The 17,611-nt window shown below is 38.8% G+C and overlaps 1 protein-coding gene across 1 annotated transcript in view; it reads left to right on the top strand.

Annotated features, from left to right (window-relative positions):
• The first annotated feature begins 174 nt into the window (after window positions 1-174).
• Window positions 175-17,611, top strand: part of LOC136848506 (uncharacterized) — a 45,979-nt gene continuing 28,542 nt past the window's right edge. Inside the window, exons 1-2 of the mRNA XM_067120806.1 lie at window positions 175-776; window positions 14,823-16,073. Of these exons, the coding sequence (XP_066976907.1) occupies window positions 15,098-16,073 (976 nt within the window). The 5' untranslated portion in view covers window positions 175-776; window positions 14,823-15,097. The remainder of the gene's footprint in view (window positions 777-14,822; window positions 16,074-17,611) is intronic.

The following is a 17,611-nucleotide window of genomic DNA, read 5'->3' as shown; positions in this document are numbered from 1 at the left end:
GCGTCGACCAAACTGGGAAACCTTGGCAGTGCCGGTGGGGTAGGCCGGGGTGACATGGGGTACTGGGGTGACGGCGTGGGAGGGAGGGATTAGGGAGGAGGGGGTGCCTGAAGTGCCGGTGCAGACGTCGGACGGAGCCAGGAGCGGCACTTGTGCAGCGTGGCACTCTGGCAGTGTCAAAGATACGGTGGTGTGAGAAGGTGCGAGACGCATTGGTCCCTCCGTCCGTGTGGGAGGTCTCTCAGCTCTGCGCCAGGGATGACAGAACCGACGTAGGCTCCTAGGGCGTCAGGTCAAGCGAATACCTCTCGTCAGGAAAGGCAGCGGAAGGGACGTATACATCCGACGGAGAGGGTTGGGGTAAAAGACCTGCAACGATTCGAAACCGCTCCGGGAAGGGGAAAAAGAGAATTAGAGGAGAACAGACCGCATAACAGAGGAGAAGAGAAGAAGAGCCGGAAGAACTCCGATTCTCGAACCCCTCTCGGTACTATTTAGGCGTCCCAAAATCGAAGGTCAAAGGAAAGGAAACCCCCTCTGTGAATTCGGGATTTCGGAACACCCTACAGGGCCAACGACATCGATTATGCAGTCCGTTTAAAGGGAAGATGCGGTTGCAGCGGTCAGCGTCGCTCGTGTGAGGCTTAGGAGAGAGAGAGAGAGAGAGAGAGAGAGAGAGAGAGAGAGAGAGAGAGAGAGAGAGAGAACGACGTGGGATGATGATGATTATGACGATGATGCTTCCGCTGTTTCTGTGTGGTCCTGTTTCATAACAGGTGAGTTAATTCAGATGTTCTGTTATTTAAGACCGTAAATATAAAGAACAGAATATACATACATACATACATACATACATACATACATACATACATACATACATTCATACACACACACACACGCACACACACACAATATATATATATATATATATATATATATATATATATATATATATATATATAAATATATAATCTCTCTGTACATATATGTATATATATATATATATATATATATATATATATATATATATATATATATATATACATACATACATATTATATACAGTACATAAAGATAAATGGACATACACCTTGAAACGTCAGGCGTGCGTACGTACATGTGCATGCTGCGCACACGCACGTCAGCGCGAGTGCTTGCGTGCCTTCCATAGCAACACGTAGCGCGGTCATTGTCATTTTGCTAAACATCTTTTCACGCAGCAAGGAAAATATTACTACTTCCTGTGAAGGTCTTCAGTGGGCGCGTAGTATTTTTGTGCACCGGACACGTTGCTATGAAACAATCAGGTACCCTTGGACGTAAACAGTCATATTGTATGTCTATTTCTGTGTCTTTTTCAGGCAATGATAATTCAGTTCTGTACCGCTGCTACGATATAAGGAGAAACACTTTTTCTTTAAGTGTTATCCTAAAACCAGCACTTGCCAAGTGTTATCCTCGACGAAGGCGTGTGAAAAGTGCTCACGTATATCTATATTTCTGCCCCATTTTTATTTAATAATAATTCAGTTATGTATCGATACGATATGAGGAGAAACACTTTTACTTCAAGTGTTATCCTAGAGTAGCACTTTGCCAAGTGTTATCCTCGACGAAGGCGTGTGAAAAGTGCTTTGTCTATTTTTAGCAATAATAATTCAGTTATGTATCGCTGCTACGATATAAGGAGAAACACTTTTCTTTAAGTGTTATCCTAAAACCAGCACTTTGACAAGTGTTATCCTCGACGAAGGCGTGTGAAAAGTGCTCACGTATATCTATATTTCTGCCCATTTTTATTTAATAATAATTCAGTTATGTATCGATACGATATGTGGAGAAACACTTTTACTTCAAGTGTTATCCTAGAGTAGCACTTTGCCAAGTGTTATCCTCGACGAAGGCAATGATAATTCAATTATGTATCGCTATGTTGTAAGGAGAAACACATTTTTTCTTCAAGTGTTATCCTCAACAAGCACTTTTGCAAGTGCTATCCTAAACAGAGGCGTGTGCAAAATGAAACATTTCAGCTTCCGAAATATGGATTTATATAATTTTTATTCAGGAGACAAATAAAAGGCAGAAAGCTGTGGAACTGAGGACTTAGGATGGGACGCCGGAAGTCCTTAGTGTACCACCTACAGCAGAGTCTCGCAAGAAACAATTTGATTGAAATAGATCAGAATGCAGAATTTAGACCAAAGGCCAGCCGCTGGGACCTACGAGGTCATTCAGCGCTGAAAGGGAAATTGAGAGCAAAAAGGTTTGAAAGGTGTAACAGGAGGAAAACCTCAAAGCAGTTGCACTATGGATCAATTGTCAGGAGAGGGTTGAGGACACTATAATGTTTCGACCTTTGCATTTCGCTTTTGTACTGACGAATGGACCAAGGGTGACAGACAATCCCCTATTTACTGTGACCCGCGGTCAAAAAAAAAGGAGAAAAAAGACAAATCTACCAGATTATCACCTTTTGCTGAAAAGTTTGAACGGCATTGAGAACATATGGTAGCAGTGCTAATCGCCTTCGAGCCGGAAGTCCTCTTGCAGTCAGACCATAGGAGAACACGAGCGAGATTCTTATACAAACATCGAAACAAAACGGCCAGGTTGACTGCAGAAAATGCCTTTATAACACTGGCAAATGATGTGATAGCAGGCAACACTATTAGCGGTTCTGAGGACGGAGTATCAAGAAAAAATATACACGAAACAATGAAAAAAAAACAAAAGAGGATGTACAAAAATATAAGAGACTGCGTGGAAGAAGCCGCAGGTAGAGAAAGGTCTAGATGAAGGTCAAGGTCACGAGGGCTGGGCTACGCAGGAGATGGAGATTAATTAAAGTATGTATGAAAGGCACCACACGGAATCTGATCAACAGAGGCTCTAGTTCTCTTCCAAAGACGCACATAAATACGGCGAGAACACGGGTCTGGACATTTCATGGCTACCGGCCGATGAGGACAGAAAGTCCTTGAAAGCTTGTAACACTTTTTGTACAAAAATCTCTGTTTGATATCATCCGTTTTAAATGAGGCTCTGGTATTATTTGTATGACTATACAGAATAGCTCAATAAGTAATTATATATATAAATTTACATGTATAAAATATATATGTAAGTGTATATGTATATACACATATATATGTTTATACATGTATATATATATATATATATATATATATATATATATATATATATATATATATATAATTACTAATTGAGCTATTCTCTGCATTCATTAAAATAACAGAATATATATATATATATATATATATATATATATATATATATATATATATATATATATACATACACGCACACATACATGTAGTACAATGTATGTATGTGTGGCAGAGGAAAGTACCATCCCACCTATCTCCACAGAAACAACTGAAGCTGAATATACAGTAGTTATGAACGAAGCACAAACCTCCCAAACACGAAATCATATATTCGTCATATACTCCTTAATTATCCCAAATACTACATCTAGGCCGACTGAGGCACAAAGATAACAGTTTTTACAAAATGTTTCATAGACAAAAAAATTTAATTCCTTTTTATTTCTATCAGGATTTCAGAATGTTCTTTGAAAATCGTCTAATAACTGACACAGGAAAACCGAATTCTAAAATGTCGTCAGAAAGCAGCTGATTCTGCCTATAGACTATAGGCTTTCAGAACGTCCTTAAAATATTTAGTTGCTTTTATCGGGCTTTCGGAATGTCTTCTTAAAAATCAGGCTTTCAAAATGTCTCCTTAAAGATCAGGCTTTCAAAAGTCTTCTTAAAACTCAGGCTTTGAAAATGTCTTCTTAAAACCAAGGCTTTCCAAATGTCTTCTAAAATATAAGACTTTCAAAATGTCTTCTAATATGTAAGACTTTCAAAATGTCTTCTCAGACATTAGGTTTTCAAAATGTCTTCTAAAATATAAGATTTTCAAAGTGTCTTCTAAGACGTTAGGCTTTTAAAATGTCTTCTAAGACAGGCTTTCCAAATGTCCTCTAAGACATTGGGCTTCTAAAATGTCTTCTTAGAAATCAGGCTTTCAAAATGTATTATAAAGCATTAAACAGCTGTTACTAAGCTTTCACAATGTCTTCTAAGACACTGGGCTTCTACAATGTCTTCTTAAAAATTATAAAGCATTTAACAGCTTGTTACTAAGATTTCTAAATGTCTTGTAAAACATTTGTTTTTTGGGGGGGTTATAAAAAGTCTTGTGAAACATCTAACAGCTTTTGATTAAGCTTTCAAAATGTCTTACAAAAGCATTCCAGGGCCTTTTTCCTGCTTTCATAATTTTTGGTTTCCTTGTAAGGCACCTATCTGCTTTTTTTGTACTTTATTGCTTTTACACACAAAAAGATTACAAACTTCCAAACTATCTTGCAATGGCACAGTAACACGTGCTTGTGCTTTCTAACAAAAAAAGTGCTTTGGCAAAGAAAATACGTGACAAGAATACAAGCTTCCAAAATTTCTTTTACAAGGCACTTAACTGTTTGTCACTCGACAAGAATACAGCCTCCCAAATGCTTTGTCATTTCTGACACAACTTTCGCCTAAGGAATAACGTGACAAGAACAATACGGGTTTCCAAAATACTTCGTCAAAGCACGCAGTTGCTTTGCGCTGTCTGACAAGAGTGCTTTAATTACGACATGACAAGAATACGAGCTTCTCAAAAGTCGTGTAATGACACTTGAAAAAAAACAACTTATTTTTACTCCGCTCTTTGTGTTACAAATGACGCAATTTATCAACACATGCAACACTCAGGATTACCTGGCTACCGAGGGTCCCAGCCAATTACAGTAAGAGGATATTAAGCGATAAATAAGCATGTACTTGAGGGGGAGGAGGAGGAGGAGGAGGAGGAGAAAGGAGAGGAAGGGGGGTAGGGTGATGACGTAACCACGGAGGGCTAATTTGTGGACAAAAAATTGACGGGGCATTACCTTGGCGTGACCTGCCGAGCGCACTATCTCACTGATAAGTATCTCTCCCTCTGCTAAACGCACTGCGCTGTCTAACATGACAGCATAATGGCAGACAGGCAGATTTCTGTCTAGCTAAACGTTTCGCGGACTGATGACGGAGTGACAGGCTCCTGTCACCTGTTAAAACAGGTGACAGCTGAAGCCAAGAAGTCACGTCACTCGAGAGAAAAGACCAAGTGGAGTTTTGTTTTCAAATTCGTTTCGGGACTGTTATTATTCATCGTCAATTCAGAGGTGCATTTTATTTTGATGAGTGTTTCAGTAATTAAGGAAATTATTCGTTAATTATCAGCATGGAACATTAATTATGAATATTATAAGAACTGACAATGGAGGCTATGTTAAGATATTTGCCTAAACCATTATAGAAGTGGCACTTGCATCGCCCAATCTCTCTCTCATTCTCTCTCTCTCTCTCTCTCTCTCTCTCTCTCTCTCTCTCTCCCCCCTCTCTCTCTCTCAAATGTCATCTTGTTTCGCATACTCTGGTACAACCCTTTAATGGTGGACTCAACGGAAACCGTTATCCTGAAAATAACATGAAAATAAACATGTAAACTACTAAAGTGGGCATGTGCGTTTGTGTGAACGCGCATATATTCTACTGCAAACTACCTACTGTATTCAGTCAGGAGAATCTAATATACAAGTCAGAGCGCTACCCGAGGTCCCTGGGATTATTTGGGGAAGCCAAGTGTTGAATCTTGAATGTCGTGTTCTGTTCTTGAAGCTCAGATATAGATGAGGTAGGGATGAAGAGTGAAGATGACGACCCTAGCTTCTGCAACGGAGATAGTGTGTTCCCTGAGGTCTTTTAACACCTTATCACACACACAGACACACACACACACACACAAGGACCTCCCTTAGGAACGAGCCCGTGCTGGCATAAGGCCGGCTCCTAGAGAGAGAGAGAGAGAGAGAGAGAAGAAAGAAAAAGCAGGTGGATCTTTGTTAGTGTTAATCTAAACTAACAAATATCCACCTGCTTGTTCCTCTCTCTCTCTCTCTCTCTCTCTCTCTCTCTCTCTCTCTCTCATTAAAACAAAGACCCAACCTCTTATTTCTCTCTCTCTCTCTCTCTCCCATTAAAACAAAGACCCACCCCCTTATTTCTCTTCCCTCCCCACTCTCTCTCTCTCTCTCTCTCTCTTAGAAATTCCTACAGGAAAATATCTTTCTTTCCTAATGAAATCTGCCGTTTGAGAACAAATACAATGACGTCACTTCCTCTGAGTAAATTTCCATCGCAGATAAAAAATAAACAAGTCAAAAATGCGCCGAAGTTTCTTCGGCGCAATCGAGTTTTCTGTGCATCGTATAATCAAGGCCACCGAAAATAGATCTATTTTCGGTAGTCTCGGTATAATGCTGTATGAGCCGCGGCCCATGAATCTTTAACCAACGGTGGCCTGGCCTATATCGTTGCCAGACGCTCGAGTAAGGCTAATTTTAAACTTAAATAAAAAAAATCTACTGGGGCTAGAGGGCTGCAATTTGGTATGCTTGATGACTGGAGGGTGGATGATCAACATACCAATTTGCAGCACTCTAGCCTCAGTAGGTTTTAAGATCTGAGGAAGGACAGAAAATGTGCGGACAGAATAAAGTGCGGACAGAAAAAAGCCCGGACAGCAAAAGTGCGGACAGAATAAAGTGCGGGCAGAAAAAATGCGGACAGAATAAAGTGAGGACAGAAAAAATGCGGACAGAATAAAGTGCGGGCAGAATAAAGTGCGGACAGAATAAAGTGCGGACAGAATAAAGTGCGGACAGAAAAAAGAACGGACAGAAAAAGTGCGGACGGACAGGCAAAGCCGGCGCAATAGTTTCCTTTTACAGAAAACTAAAACCCTCTTCAATGTTTCAAGGACCGTTTGCCCTACCGTCAAATAATCCTCTTGGGACTTTTTTTTAATTTATTTTTTTACCTTCGGACGGTCGCGTGTCTAACGTAATAGACGGTTGCATTAGCAGAGGTGACATTTCCCCTCAGTGCTGCACCAGACGGCCGCTTTAGTAGCTGTGGTCATACCTTTGTTCGTATCCAACGTTCTCAGTTTTTCCTTTGGCTGGTGTTTCAAGGGCGATGATAATTAAGAGGTCGACCTTGAGAATGCGGAGGACGTCACGAACTCTCTCTCTCTCTCTCTCTCTCTCTCTCTCTTATTTATTGATTGGTTTATTATTTATTGATTGGTTTTATTTTTTGTTTATGGCATGGCTATCGTAAACCTGGGAAGATTTGCTCTTTAATTCTCTCTCTCTCTCTCTCTCTCTCTCTCTCTCTCTCTCTCTCTCTCTCTCTCTCTTATTTATTTATTGGTTTATTTCGGTTTTTGTTTTTGGCATGGCTATCGTAAACCTGGGAAGATTTGCTCTTAAATTCTATCTCTCTCTCTCTCTCTCTCTCTCTCTCTCTCTTATTTATTGATTGGTTTATTTCGGTTTTTGTTTATGGCATGGCTATCGTAAACCTGGGAAGATTTGCTTAAATTCTCTCTCTCTCTCTCTCTCTCTCTCTCTCTCTCTCTCTCTCTCTCTCTCTCTCTCTCTCTCTTATTTATTGATTGGTTTATTTCGGTTTTTGTTTATGGCATGGCTATCGTAAACCTGGGAAGATTTGCTCTTTAATTCTCTCTCTCTCTCTCTCTCTCTCTCTCTCTCTCTCTCTCTCTCTCTCTCTCTCTCTCTCTTTATTTATTGGTTTATTTCGGTTTTTGTTTATGGCATGGCTATCGTAAACCTGGGAAGATTTGCTCTTAAATTCTCTCTCTCTCTCTCTCTCTCTCTCTCTCTCTCTCTCTCTCTCTCTCATGACAGTTTTCCGTACAGCCGCTACAGCGTATAATCAAGGCCACCGGAAATAGATCTATCTTTCGGTGGTCTGGGTATAATGCTGTATGAGCCGCGGCCCATTAAACTCTCAGCCGGCCTTGGTGCCCTGCATTGTTGCGTTGCCAGAAGCATCATGGGTAAACTTAACCTTAAATAAAATAAAAACTAATGAGGCTAGAGGGCTGCAATTTGGTGTGTTCGATGATTGGAGGGTGGATGATCAACACACCAATTTGCAGCCCTCTAGCCTCAGTAGTTTCTAAGATCCGAGGGCGGACAGAAAAGTGCGGACGGACAGACAAAGCAATCTCAATAGTTTTCTTTTACAGAAAACTAAAAAAATTACCAGTAAAGATCCGGTTCTATTGTAATCATAGTAATGGCCTTCAAAACTGATTTTTTTTTTAATGGGGACGGGAGGGCGGATGAATAGGAATATAGAATTTAGGCCAAAGACCAAGCGCTGGGACCTATGAGGTCAATCAGCTTGAAAGGGAACCGAGAGTGAAGAAACCTCGAAGCAGTTGCACTCTGAAACGGTTGTTAGGAGATGGGGGGAAAGTAAGATGGAAGAAAGAGAATATGAACGGAGGTACAGCAAAAGGAATGAAAGTGGTTGCAGCTAGGGGCCTAAGGAAGGGACGCTGCGAAGAACGTCAAGTAATGCCTACAGTGCACCGCGTGAGGTGCACTGACGACACTAACCTCCCCCATTCGGGATATGCCATATTAATGCTAAAATACAAGAGGGAGAATTAAATGGATCGAAGTTCGGGTGAGAAACTGAAAGAGAAAAGTCTCCAATCATTGTTTAATTTTTTTAATTTTTCCTGATTAATATTTATTGTTATTTACATTTTATTTCATTTCATAAGTTTTGTTTCCATTTTTATCTGCTTTGCTATTTATTTTTTTTATGTTTAATTTATTTTTATTGTACAGGATTTCAATCCACAAAGATTACTGAAGAAGCTTTGTACGTTTATTAAGTTCCTTCTCATTCCTTAGAATTGAATTGAACTGAATATAGAATTTAGGCCAAAGGCCAAGCACTGGGACCTGTGAGGCCATTCAGCGCTGAAATGGAATTTACAATGAAAAGGTTTGAAAGGTGTAACAGGAGGAAAATCTTATGCGGTTGCACAATGAATCAATTGTCAGGGTTAAGGAAAGTAAGATGGAAGGGAATATGAACGGAGGTACAGTAAAAGGAATGAAAGGGGTAGCAGCTGGGGGCCGAAAACAAGCTGCAAAGAACCTTAAGTATTGCCTACAGTGCACCGCATGAGGTGCACTGACGGCGCTAACCCCATCCTAGGTCATTCCCTTAGAACGTAAAAATTAACTGTCTCTCGTTTGTTAGAGAATATTAGATGTTTGGTATAAACATTTTAAATAACTGATTATAATTGTTTATTCATTACTGTCAGGATTTAAATTTCTTAAAAATACAAGTATTTTACCAGGAAAAATGCATCAGCATAGCTGAAGAACGATATAAAATATAATTATAGATAATAACAAATTAATGAGTGGCATTGCAATATACAAGATAATTCAGAAAATCGCGACCTCATAACTTGACAGCTCAAGTACATAGGTGCGAAGAAACTCTCTCTCTCTCTCTCTCTCTCTCTCTCTCTCTCTCTCTCTCTCTCTCTCTCTCTCTCTCTCTCTCTCTCTCACAAATTTATAATTTTTCCTTGCAAGTTTCCATGACTAAAACTGCATGTGTGTAAGTGAGCGCCACCTATTGAGCTCACAGTCAATCACACTTCACACACGCTATCTGTCGAAGAAAATGGACTGAAAATAGAGCTGATTATTTTTTGTTTAAGTCGAGAAAATGTGTCCCATGCGAATGCTTCCACTAAAATTTCAATGATTACCATTAATTCAGTTTCTATTTCTATAATCGTTTATCCTTAACTCTACATCATGTGATTATTTTTGTTTAAGTCGAGAAAATGTGTCCCATGAGAATGCTTCCACTAAAATTTCAACGATTACCATTAATTCAGTTTCTATAATCGTTTATCCTTAACTCTACATCATGTTTTATGAAGTTAAATTAAAAGTTATTGTTTTTAATAAAGAAAACGTTAGGATTTTCTTAACTCTACATCATGTGTGTCTAGAGTTAAAAAAGAAATTTTCCTGAATATAACACGAGAGGTCATTCGCAACGAAGACACGCCTATGCGCGCACACACAAACACACAAACACCACAACAAGTAAGAAGACCCTTATTCACGCAATGAAAAGCCACGTATTCATGTCAGTGACCTGTATTCATCTATGTATTCATCATATTCATAGAGCATTGATAGCATCATAACCTGCTCATGTATAATTTTGCACTTTTTTTAAATAAAATTTTCAACGCCAAATTATATTTTGTGACGATGGTTAAAATATACTTTGTCATTTTGTCAAGTATACATATGTGTATATATATATATTATATATATATATATATATATATATATATATATATATATATATATATATATATATATATATAAATATATATATATACACACAATATGTATGTATATGTTTGAAAAATATTTTTAACTATATAGTTATAAAAATAACTTAGCACTGTTATTGAGAGAGAGAGAGAGAGAGAGAGAGAGAGAGAGAGAGAGAGAGAGAGAGAGAGAGAGTACTCTACGGTGTTTGGTACTAACATTTCACTACATGACAACCTGTGATAATTGCAAATATAGAATAGAATATTAGCCAAAGTCGAAGGAAACTGAGATTACGTGACAAATCACAAACTTAAAGAAACTTTACTTTCTCAATGTCATACATTCTCGAGTTATAAACGCCAAAAATCCCCAATCACTTCAATTATCTAGATTATCGTAAAGATTCCGTTATTAACTGAAGGGTTGAAACAAGGCTTAACCTCGTCAACGCCATATTTGATGAAATTAAATCGGAATTTTGCACTGAATAAACACAGCAGTTCAAACAAAAATATACCACTCGCTTATACGCCTCAGATAATGATACAATAATTTTCGACGCCATTTAACAATCAAAACTGTGAACTGTTACTGTACTGTGAGATTTCTGCCGAAATGAGACAATGCGTTGCTAAAACGGAATTCAGGTGCTGTTGTTCAGAATTTACTCATTAAAATAAGCTAGAAACACTTCCACCTCAATTGTGAATGGCTAAAATATACAGTTAATATCGTAAAAAATATTAGCTAATGAAATGGAAAGACCTGAATGGTGAAGAAATATATGTAAGAATGGGTCTGTATAATACATAAAATTAGATGGCAGAAGGAACACTGTAGGAATTAGTTCCGGAATACTAAGAGAAGTAAAGTACCAAGTGAAAGATATTACTTATTTCGTTACACACGCATATATATATATATATATATATATATATATATATATATATATATATATATATATATATACATACACACGTGTTATGTGTATGTATATACATACATAAAAATGCGTGTGCATAAATACGTTTCATTCATATTGATCATGTCTGCCATCAATAACATTACAAAGATGACTGCGACAAATCAGATGTTATGCAAAAGCAATTTAAGAACAACTAGAAAGTGAAAAAAAATAATAGGTTCGATAAAATGAAGCCAGTTCCTTTGTCTAAGCATAAAAAAGCCCCCTTTCTCTCTCTCTCTCTCTACTTTTATTTCTCGACGGTTAGACTCAACTTGACAGCTAGTTCAACCTTGATGCGGTTCCTTGGTGCAGGAGTGGTGGTGGTGAGGTAGCTAGTCGCTTTCACATTGTTTACGAAGCTACCAGGCAACCTATGTCACCTGGTACATGTTCATTCCCAATATATGACCAACACCCCTTCTCCCACCCAGGCCTGCTGGCCCGGTCACTCCCTCCCCCACTCCACACACACACACACACACTCTCTCTCTCTCTTCTCTCTCTCTCTCTCTCTCTCTCTCTCTCTCTCTCTCTCACACACACAACCCCATTCATCTCTGTCGTGACACTGCTATCCAACGTCAAACCTTCACGTCATTGCTAGGAACTCAGTTAAATGGACTGACTTCTCTACAGTTAAATTTAAGTGCGTATTTTCGTTCGGCCATCTAAATCTAAAATACGCTGTTCCGAGAACTTTGTACATGGCATAAAGAAAAAAAAACAGGTAAAAATTGTGGAGAAAATAGCTGTTTTTCATTTAACACAAGAATCAATCTGAAACGTGAAACACTAATATTAAAATCAGCAAAAATATCAAGTAAATTTTCCCCACAGGAAAGAATATTTGTTTTTCCCCATTCTTTGTACACGAACAAAGATTAGTTGTTATGTTCCTAATTCTTTGTACATAGACAAAGAATATTTATTTTCCTAATTCTTTGTACATAAAGAATATTGGTTATTTTCCCCAATTCTTTATAGGTAACCAAAGAATATTTGTTATTTCCTTAATTCCTTGCACATAAACGAAGACTAATTGTTATTTCCCTAATTCCTTGCAAATAAAGAATATTTGTTTTTCCTAATTCTTTGAACATAAACAATGTATATTTATTATTGTCTAATTCTTTGTACAAAACAAAGAATATTTATTTATCTAATTCTTTGTACACGCAAAGAATACTTATTTTCCTAATTCTTTGTACATAAACAAAGAATATTTATTTTCCTAATTCTTTGTACATAAACAAGGAATATTTGTTATTTCCATAATTCTTGGTACATTAACATAGAATATTTAATTCCATAATTCTTTGTACATAGACAAAGAATATTTGTTTTTCCCCTAATTCTTTGCACATAAACAAAGAACATTTATTTCCCTAATTCTTTGTACATAAACAAGGGTAAAATCACATCTAAATGGCCCTTTTAATGCAAGAAAAAGAAAATAAAAAACAAGCAAAGAAAGTATAGTTATGTAAGAATCCCCGAAATGAAGTGACCTTGAAAACTACAAGCTCACACCCCCTCTCTCTCTCTCTCTCTCTCTCTCTCTCTCTTCTCTCTCTCTCTCTCTCTCTCTCTCTCTCTCTGCTTTTCCCTCCAACCGGGACATATCACGGCATTAGGGCTTTTGTGAATATTTAATTCTGAGTGTCATCACGAAGGTTTTACGACAGCCCGGTGTAAAAAAAAGGAGTTTTCTTCCCTAGATCTGAGTGGAGCCCATGGATGGATGATGAATATTTAAAAATAACTGCTCGACTGCTCACGATCACGCATACGTGACCGAAAAAAGCGCCTGGATAAACAGTGTGGATGGCATAGGGTCGACTGCGTTTTGGGTTCAGATTTCTAAATCTACCGAGGAACTCAAACAGATTAAAAGTCAACAAGACGAGAGTACTCTGTGATCGAAGGAGAGAGAGAGAGAGAGAGAGAGAGAGAGAGAGAGAGAGAGAGAGAGAGAGAGAGAGAGAGAGAGATATTCCGATCAATCATCCACACAAAACAAAAGCTACGGAAAGCGTTGATGAAAAGTCAAATGACGAATTATCAGCAATGCTTTATGAGCATAAAGAATGGAATATACAACTCACGCCAAAGGCCAAGCACTGGGACCTATGAGGTCATTCAACGCTGGAAGGGAAACCGATTGTAAAAAGGTTTGAAAGGTGTAACAGTTAGGAGAGGATGGAAAGTAAGACGGAAGAAGGAGAAAATGAACGGAGGTACAGTGAAAGGAACGAAAGGGGTTGCAGCAAGGGGCCGAAGGAACGCCGCAAAGAACCTTGATCAATGCCTACAGTGCACCGCATGAGGAGAGAATATGAACGGAGGTACAGTGAAAGGAATGAAAGGGGTTGCAGCAAGGGGCCGAAGGAACGCCGAAAAGAACCTTGATCAATGCCTACAGTGCACCGCATGAGGTGCACTGGCGGCACTGGGAATAAATAACAAAGAAACTTTTTGAGGGAATGAACCCCTAATGGGAATAAATAACAAAGAAACTTTTCGTCCAATGTAAAAACTACCATCTTCTCCAAAAAGAATCTCGCATCAAACATTGGAAAGAGTAAATGCTTCTATGAATGCTACATAGAACCTCCTGTCTCCAAAACTTACGCATAAATGACGCTATCAATATTCAAGAGTTTCAGGCCCGCTTGTAGCCTATCAGAGTAATACCTATCGGCTATGTATAGAATTCATCTCAGTATAGAACATATTTCTTTTATCAGACGTTACCGAGAATATCAGGCTTGCTTCTTATTTTATCAGTTAGTCAAAGTTTCTAATCGATGTGTATTTTTATGTATAGGCGACTTTTGAGTACGTGTCTGTGATATTCATATATATATATATATATATACAGAGTATATTATATATATATATATATATATATATATATATATATATATATATATATATATATATATATATATATATATATATATATATATACATATATACATATATATACATATATATACATATATATTATATATGTATATATAAAATATATATATATATATATATATATATATATATATATATATATATATATATATATATACAGTATATATTGAGGACAGAATTTTTTTAATCGAATTAAAATCTCAAAGATGGAACATGAGTTCCCTCATATAATAAGTAATAATGAATTAAATAACTGTTCCTTTATTCAAAAAATGTTCAGTAAGACTCAGCTAAACGAACACCTGAGCCCATTTGTGTAAATAGTTTTTTTTCACTAAGAATCTAAATAAAGTTTTCGAAGATTAAACACTATACCTCCTATTTACAATAATTTACACACACACACATATATATATGTATGTATGTATGTATATATTTAGCAATGAAACACTTTGTCATTCAATTTGAGATTCAGTGTGCTGGCAGAAGAATATATTGTACACATTGATGTCTAAACGTATAAAATGCTATATGACACCTTAACAATGCCCAAGAAGCTGAACTGCATTATAAATTTCGTTATATATATATTTTTTCCAGGAACTGGGATGACCTACTGACCTATGGCTACAGAGTGCGAGGGACACCTCAAGTTTGTTATGCCTGAACGAAGCGGCAGACTCGACAACAAGACAAAATGGCCCTCTGAGAAGAAAGTCAAATAAATTCGTGGATATTTCAGACTCAGGACAGAAGGGCTGTTTGACCTCTCCCTCAGGAGAGGAGCTCATGCCAATGACCGCGAGACTCAGGTGTCGTGAATGGGGCGCCCTTTGTAAAGCTCGGCCAGTTCCAGAATGCCACAAGGGTCGTAGATGAGCGTGGAGAACGAGCTACACCGAGGAGGAAGCGCCCAGGACCGCAGGGCAAGCCGCTGTGCCAAGAGGGGCACCTCGAAGAAGGGAGGAACCCGATTCTTCTGGCCACCGTTCCTCGGCGGCACCAGCACCACCAGGAGGAATGACGTTTCTCACGGGACCACCGCCAACAGCAGTCATCCCTTCGTCATCAGGGTGGAGGAGGCGAACCTGCAGAACGCGGCTTTCACCAAGGTCAACGCGACCGTGCTGGAGGACGCCGTCCAAGTGGAGGAGGGCGGCGCTGCTTCCGAGGGCAAGCGCTCTCTCCAAGGGCGGAAGCAGGAAGCGGAGGGGAAGAAGAAAAGAGAGAAGATCATCCCCAAGCCCTTCAGCAACTTCTTCCACTTCTGCAAGAAGCGGGATCAAAACACCCACGTCATCGACTACAAGGGCACGGCGCCTCCCTCCTCGCCCGAGTCGTTCGGGGCAGCGGTGGAGGAGAGGACCCACAACCACGTGCTGTTCCGACCCGTGCCGATCGCCGACTTCAAGAGGAACGGAGAGCTACCCAGCCTGAACATCCTGACGGGCGCGGCGCCCACTCTCCCTTCCTTCCACAACTACGATGAGCCCCTGGAGCACGAGTCGAAGGAGCTGAGCTCGCTCTACGACCTGGTCAGCATCAAAGAGAGAGGCGTGGGCGACTTCACATCCGTCGACTTCGACATCGAGTCTTACGGAGAGGGGGACAACATCTCCGTCTACGATCCCCGACCGGCGACTAAGGCAAGCTGGTCTTCGTCCGCTAGCGTCCATCTCGCCCGGTCCATCACGGCTGGAATCCGCCCCGTCCTGCCTCTGCCTCCGCTGGAAAGAGTGCTCTCGGTTTCCGACGCGATACTGGACGGCGCCCAGGACAGCCTGGAAAACTGGATGACCCGCCTCCACCCCGAAATTCGCAAGATCCCTCTCAATCATCTCTTCATTCCAGGTAAGAGTGTCACATGGAGGCCATTTTTTTTTTAATTTTATTTCTCTCTGGAGTGACGATCAGAGGGTAATGTTGCTATTCCATTGATGGTAATGTTACTATTCCATTGATGGAAATATTACTATTCCATTGATGGAAACGTTACTATTCCATTGATGGAAATGTTACTAACCCATTGATGAAAATGTTACTATTCCATTGATGAAAATGTTGCTATTCCATTCATGAAAATGTTGCTATTCCACTGATGGAAATGTTACTTATCCATTGATGAAAATGTTACTATTCCACTGATGAAAATGTTACTATTCCATTGATGACACTGATATTATTACACTGATGAAAATGTTACTATTCCATTGATGGAAATGTTACTATTCCATTGATGGAAATATTACTATTCCATTGATGGAAACGTTACTATTCCATTGATGGAAATGTTACTATTCCACTGATGAAAATGTTACTATTCCATTGATGGAAATGTTACTATTCCATTGATGAAGATGTTACTATTCCATTGATTTAAACGTTACTCTTCCATTGATGGAAACGTTACTATTCCATTGATGGAAATGTTACTATTCCACTGATGAAAATGTTACTATTCCATTGATGGAAATGTTACTATTCCACTGATGAAGATGTTACTATTCCATTGATTTAAACGTTACTCTTCCATTGATAGAAATGTTACAATTCCATTGATGGAAATGTTGCTATTCCATTGCTGGAAATGTTACATTTCCATTGCTGGAAATGTTACATTTCCATTGATGGAAATGTTACTATTCCACTGACGGAAATGTTACTATTCCATTGACGGTAATGTTACTATTCCATTGATGGAAATGTTACCATTCCACTGATGAAGCTATTACTATTCCACCGATTAAGACATTACTAATCCATAGATAAAAACACAAACGCCATCTCTCGGAGTTCGGAGGAAGTAAACATCGTTGATCCAGAGAGCTCAAACATCATAGCACAACAGTAAACGAACCACAATGACATTATAGATTAGCAATAAGAAAACAATATCTTCCCTGGCACGGAAAGTTGGCATTCTTGAACTGTGTGTACGTAGCTGTTCCGAAGAATGTGGTCAAGAATACAGATCAATTCCGTAGTTTTTTCATCCGCGTAACGTCAATACTGAATTCAAAGGACACACGAAGTCAGATCACTCCCAGAGTTTTTTTTTTTTTATTCGCTTACCAATCGATATTGTATCGGCATTGCCTACAATAAGTATTTCGATTTCGATTTTGAATTGCATCATCAATCTACTCTATACATTTTATAGTAAGATTATCATGCGTATTCATTCTACACTATACATTTTATAGTAGTTTGTGCATTTTCAATGGTCTCTCTCGTATATTTTTGCGTGCGCGAGAAGAAACATCAAATTTTATCAGGCATTCGTCGAAGAGTTCTCTGCTTAAATGCTTTTCTGGTCAATTTGCTCACGGTGGAACCACAATAATTTGAGAAACTGGCATCATTTCAGATCTCTCTCTCTCTCTCTCTCT

The sequence above is a fragment of the Macrobrachium rosenbergii genome, chromosome 1 (genome assembly GCF_040412425.1).
Source record: "Macrobrachium rosenbergii isolate ZJJX-2024 chromosome 1, ASM4041242v1, whole genome shotgun sequence".
Taxonomy (NCBI): Eukaryota; Metazoa; Arthropoda; class Malacostraca; order Decapoda; family Palaemonidae; genus Macrobrachium; species Macrobrachium rosenbergii.
This window is presented reverse-complemented; position numbering and strand designations above follow the sequence as displayed.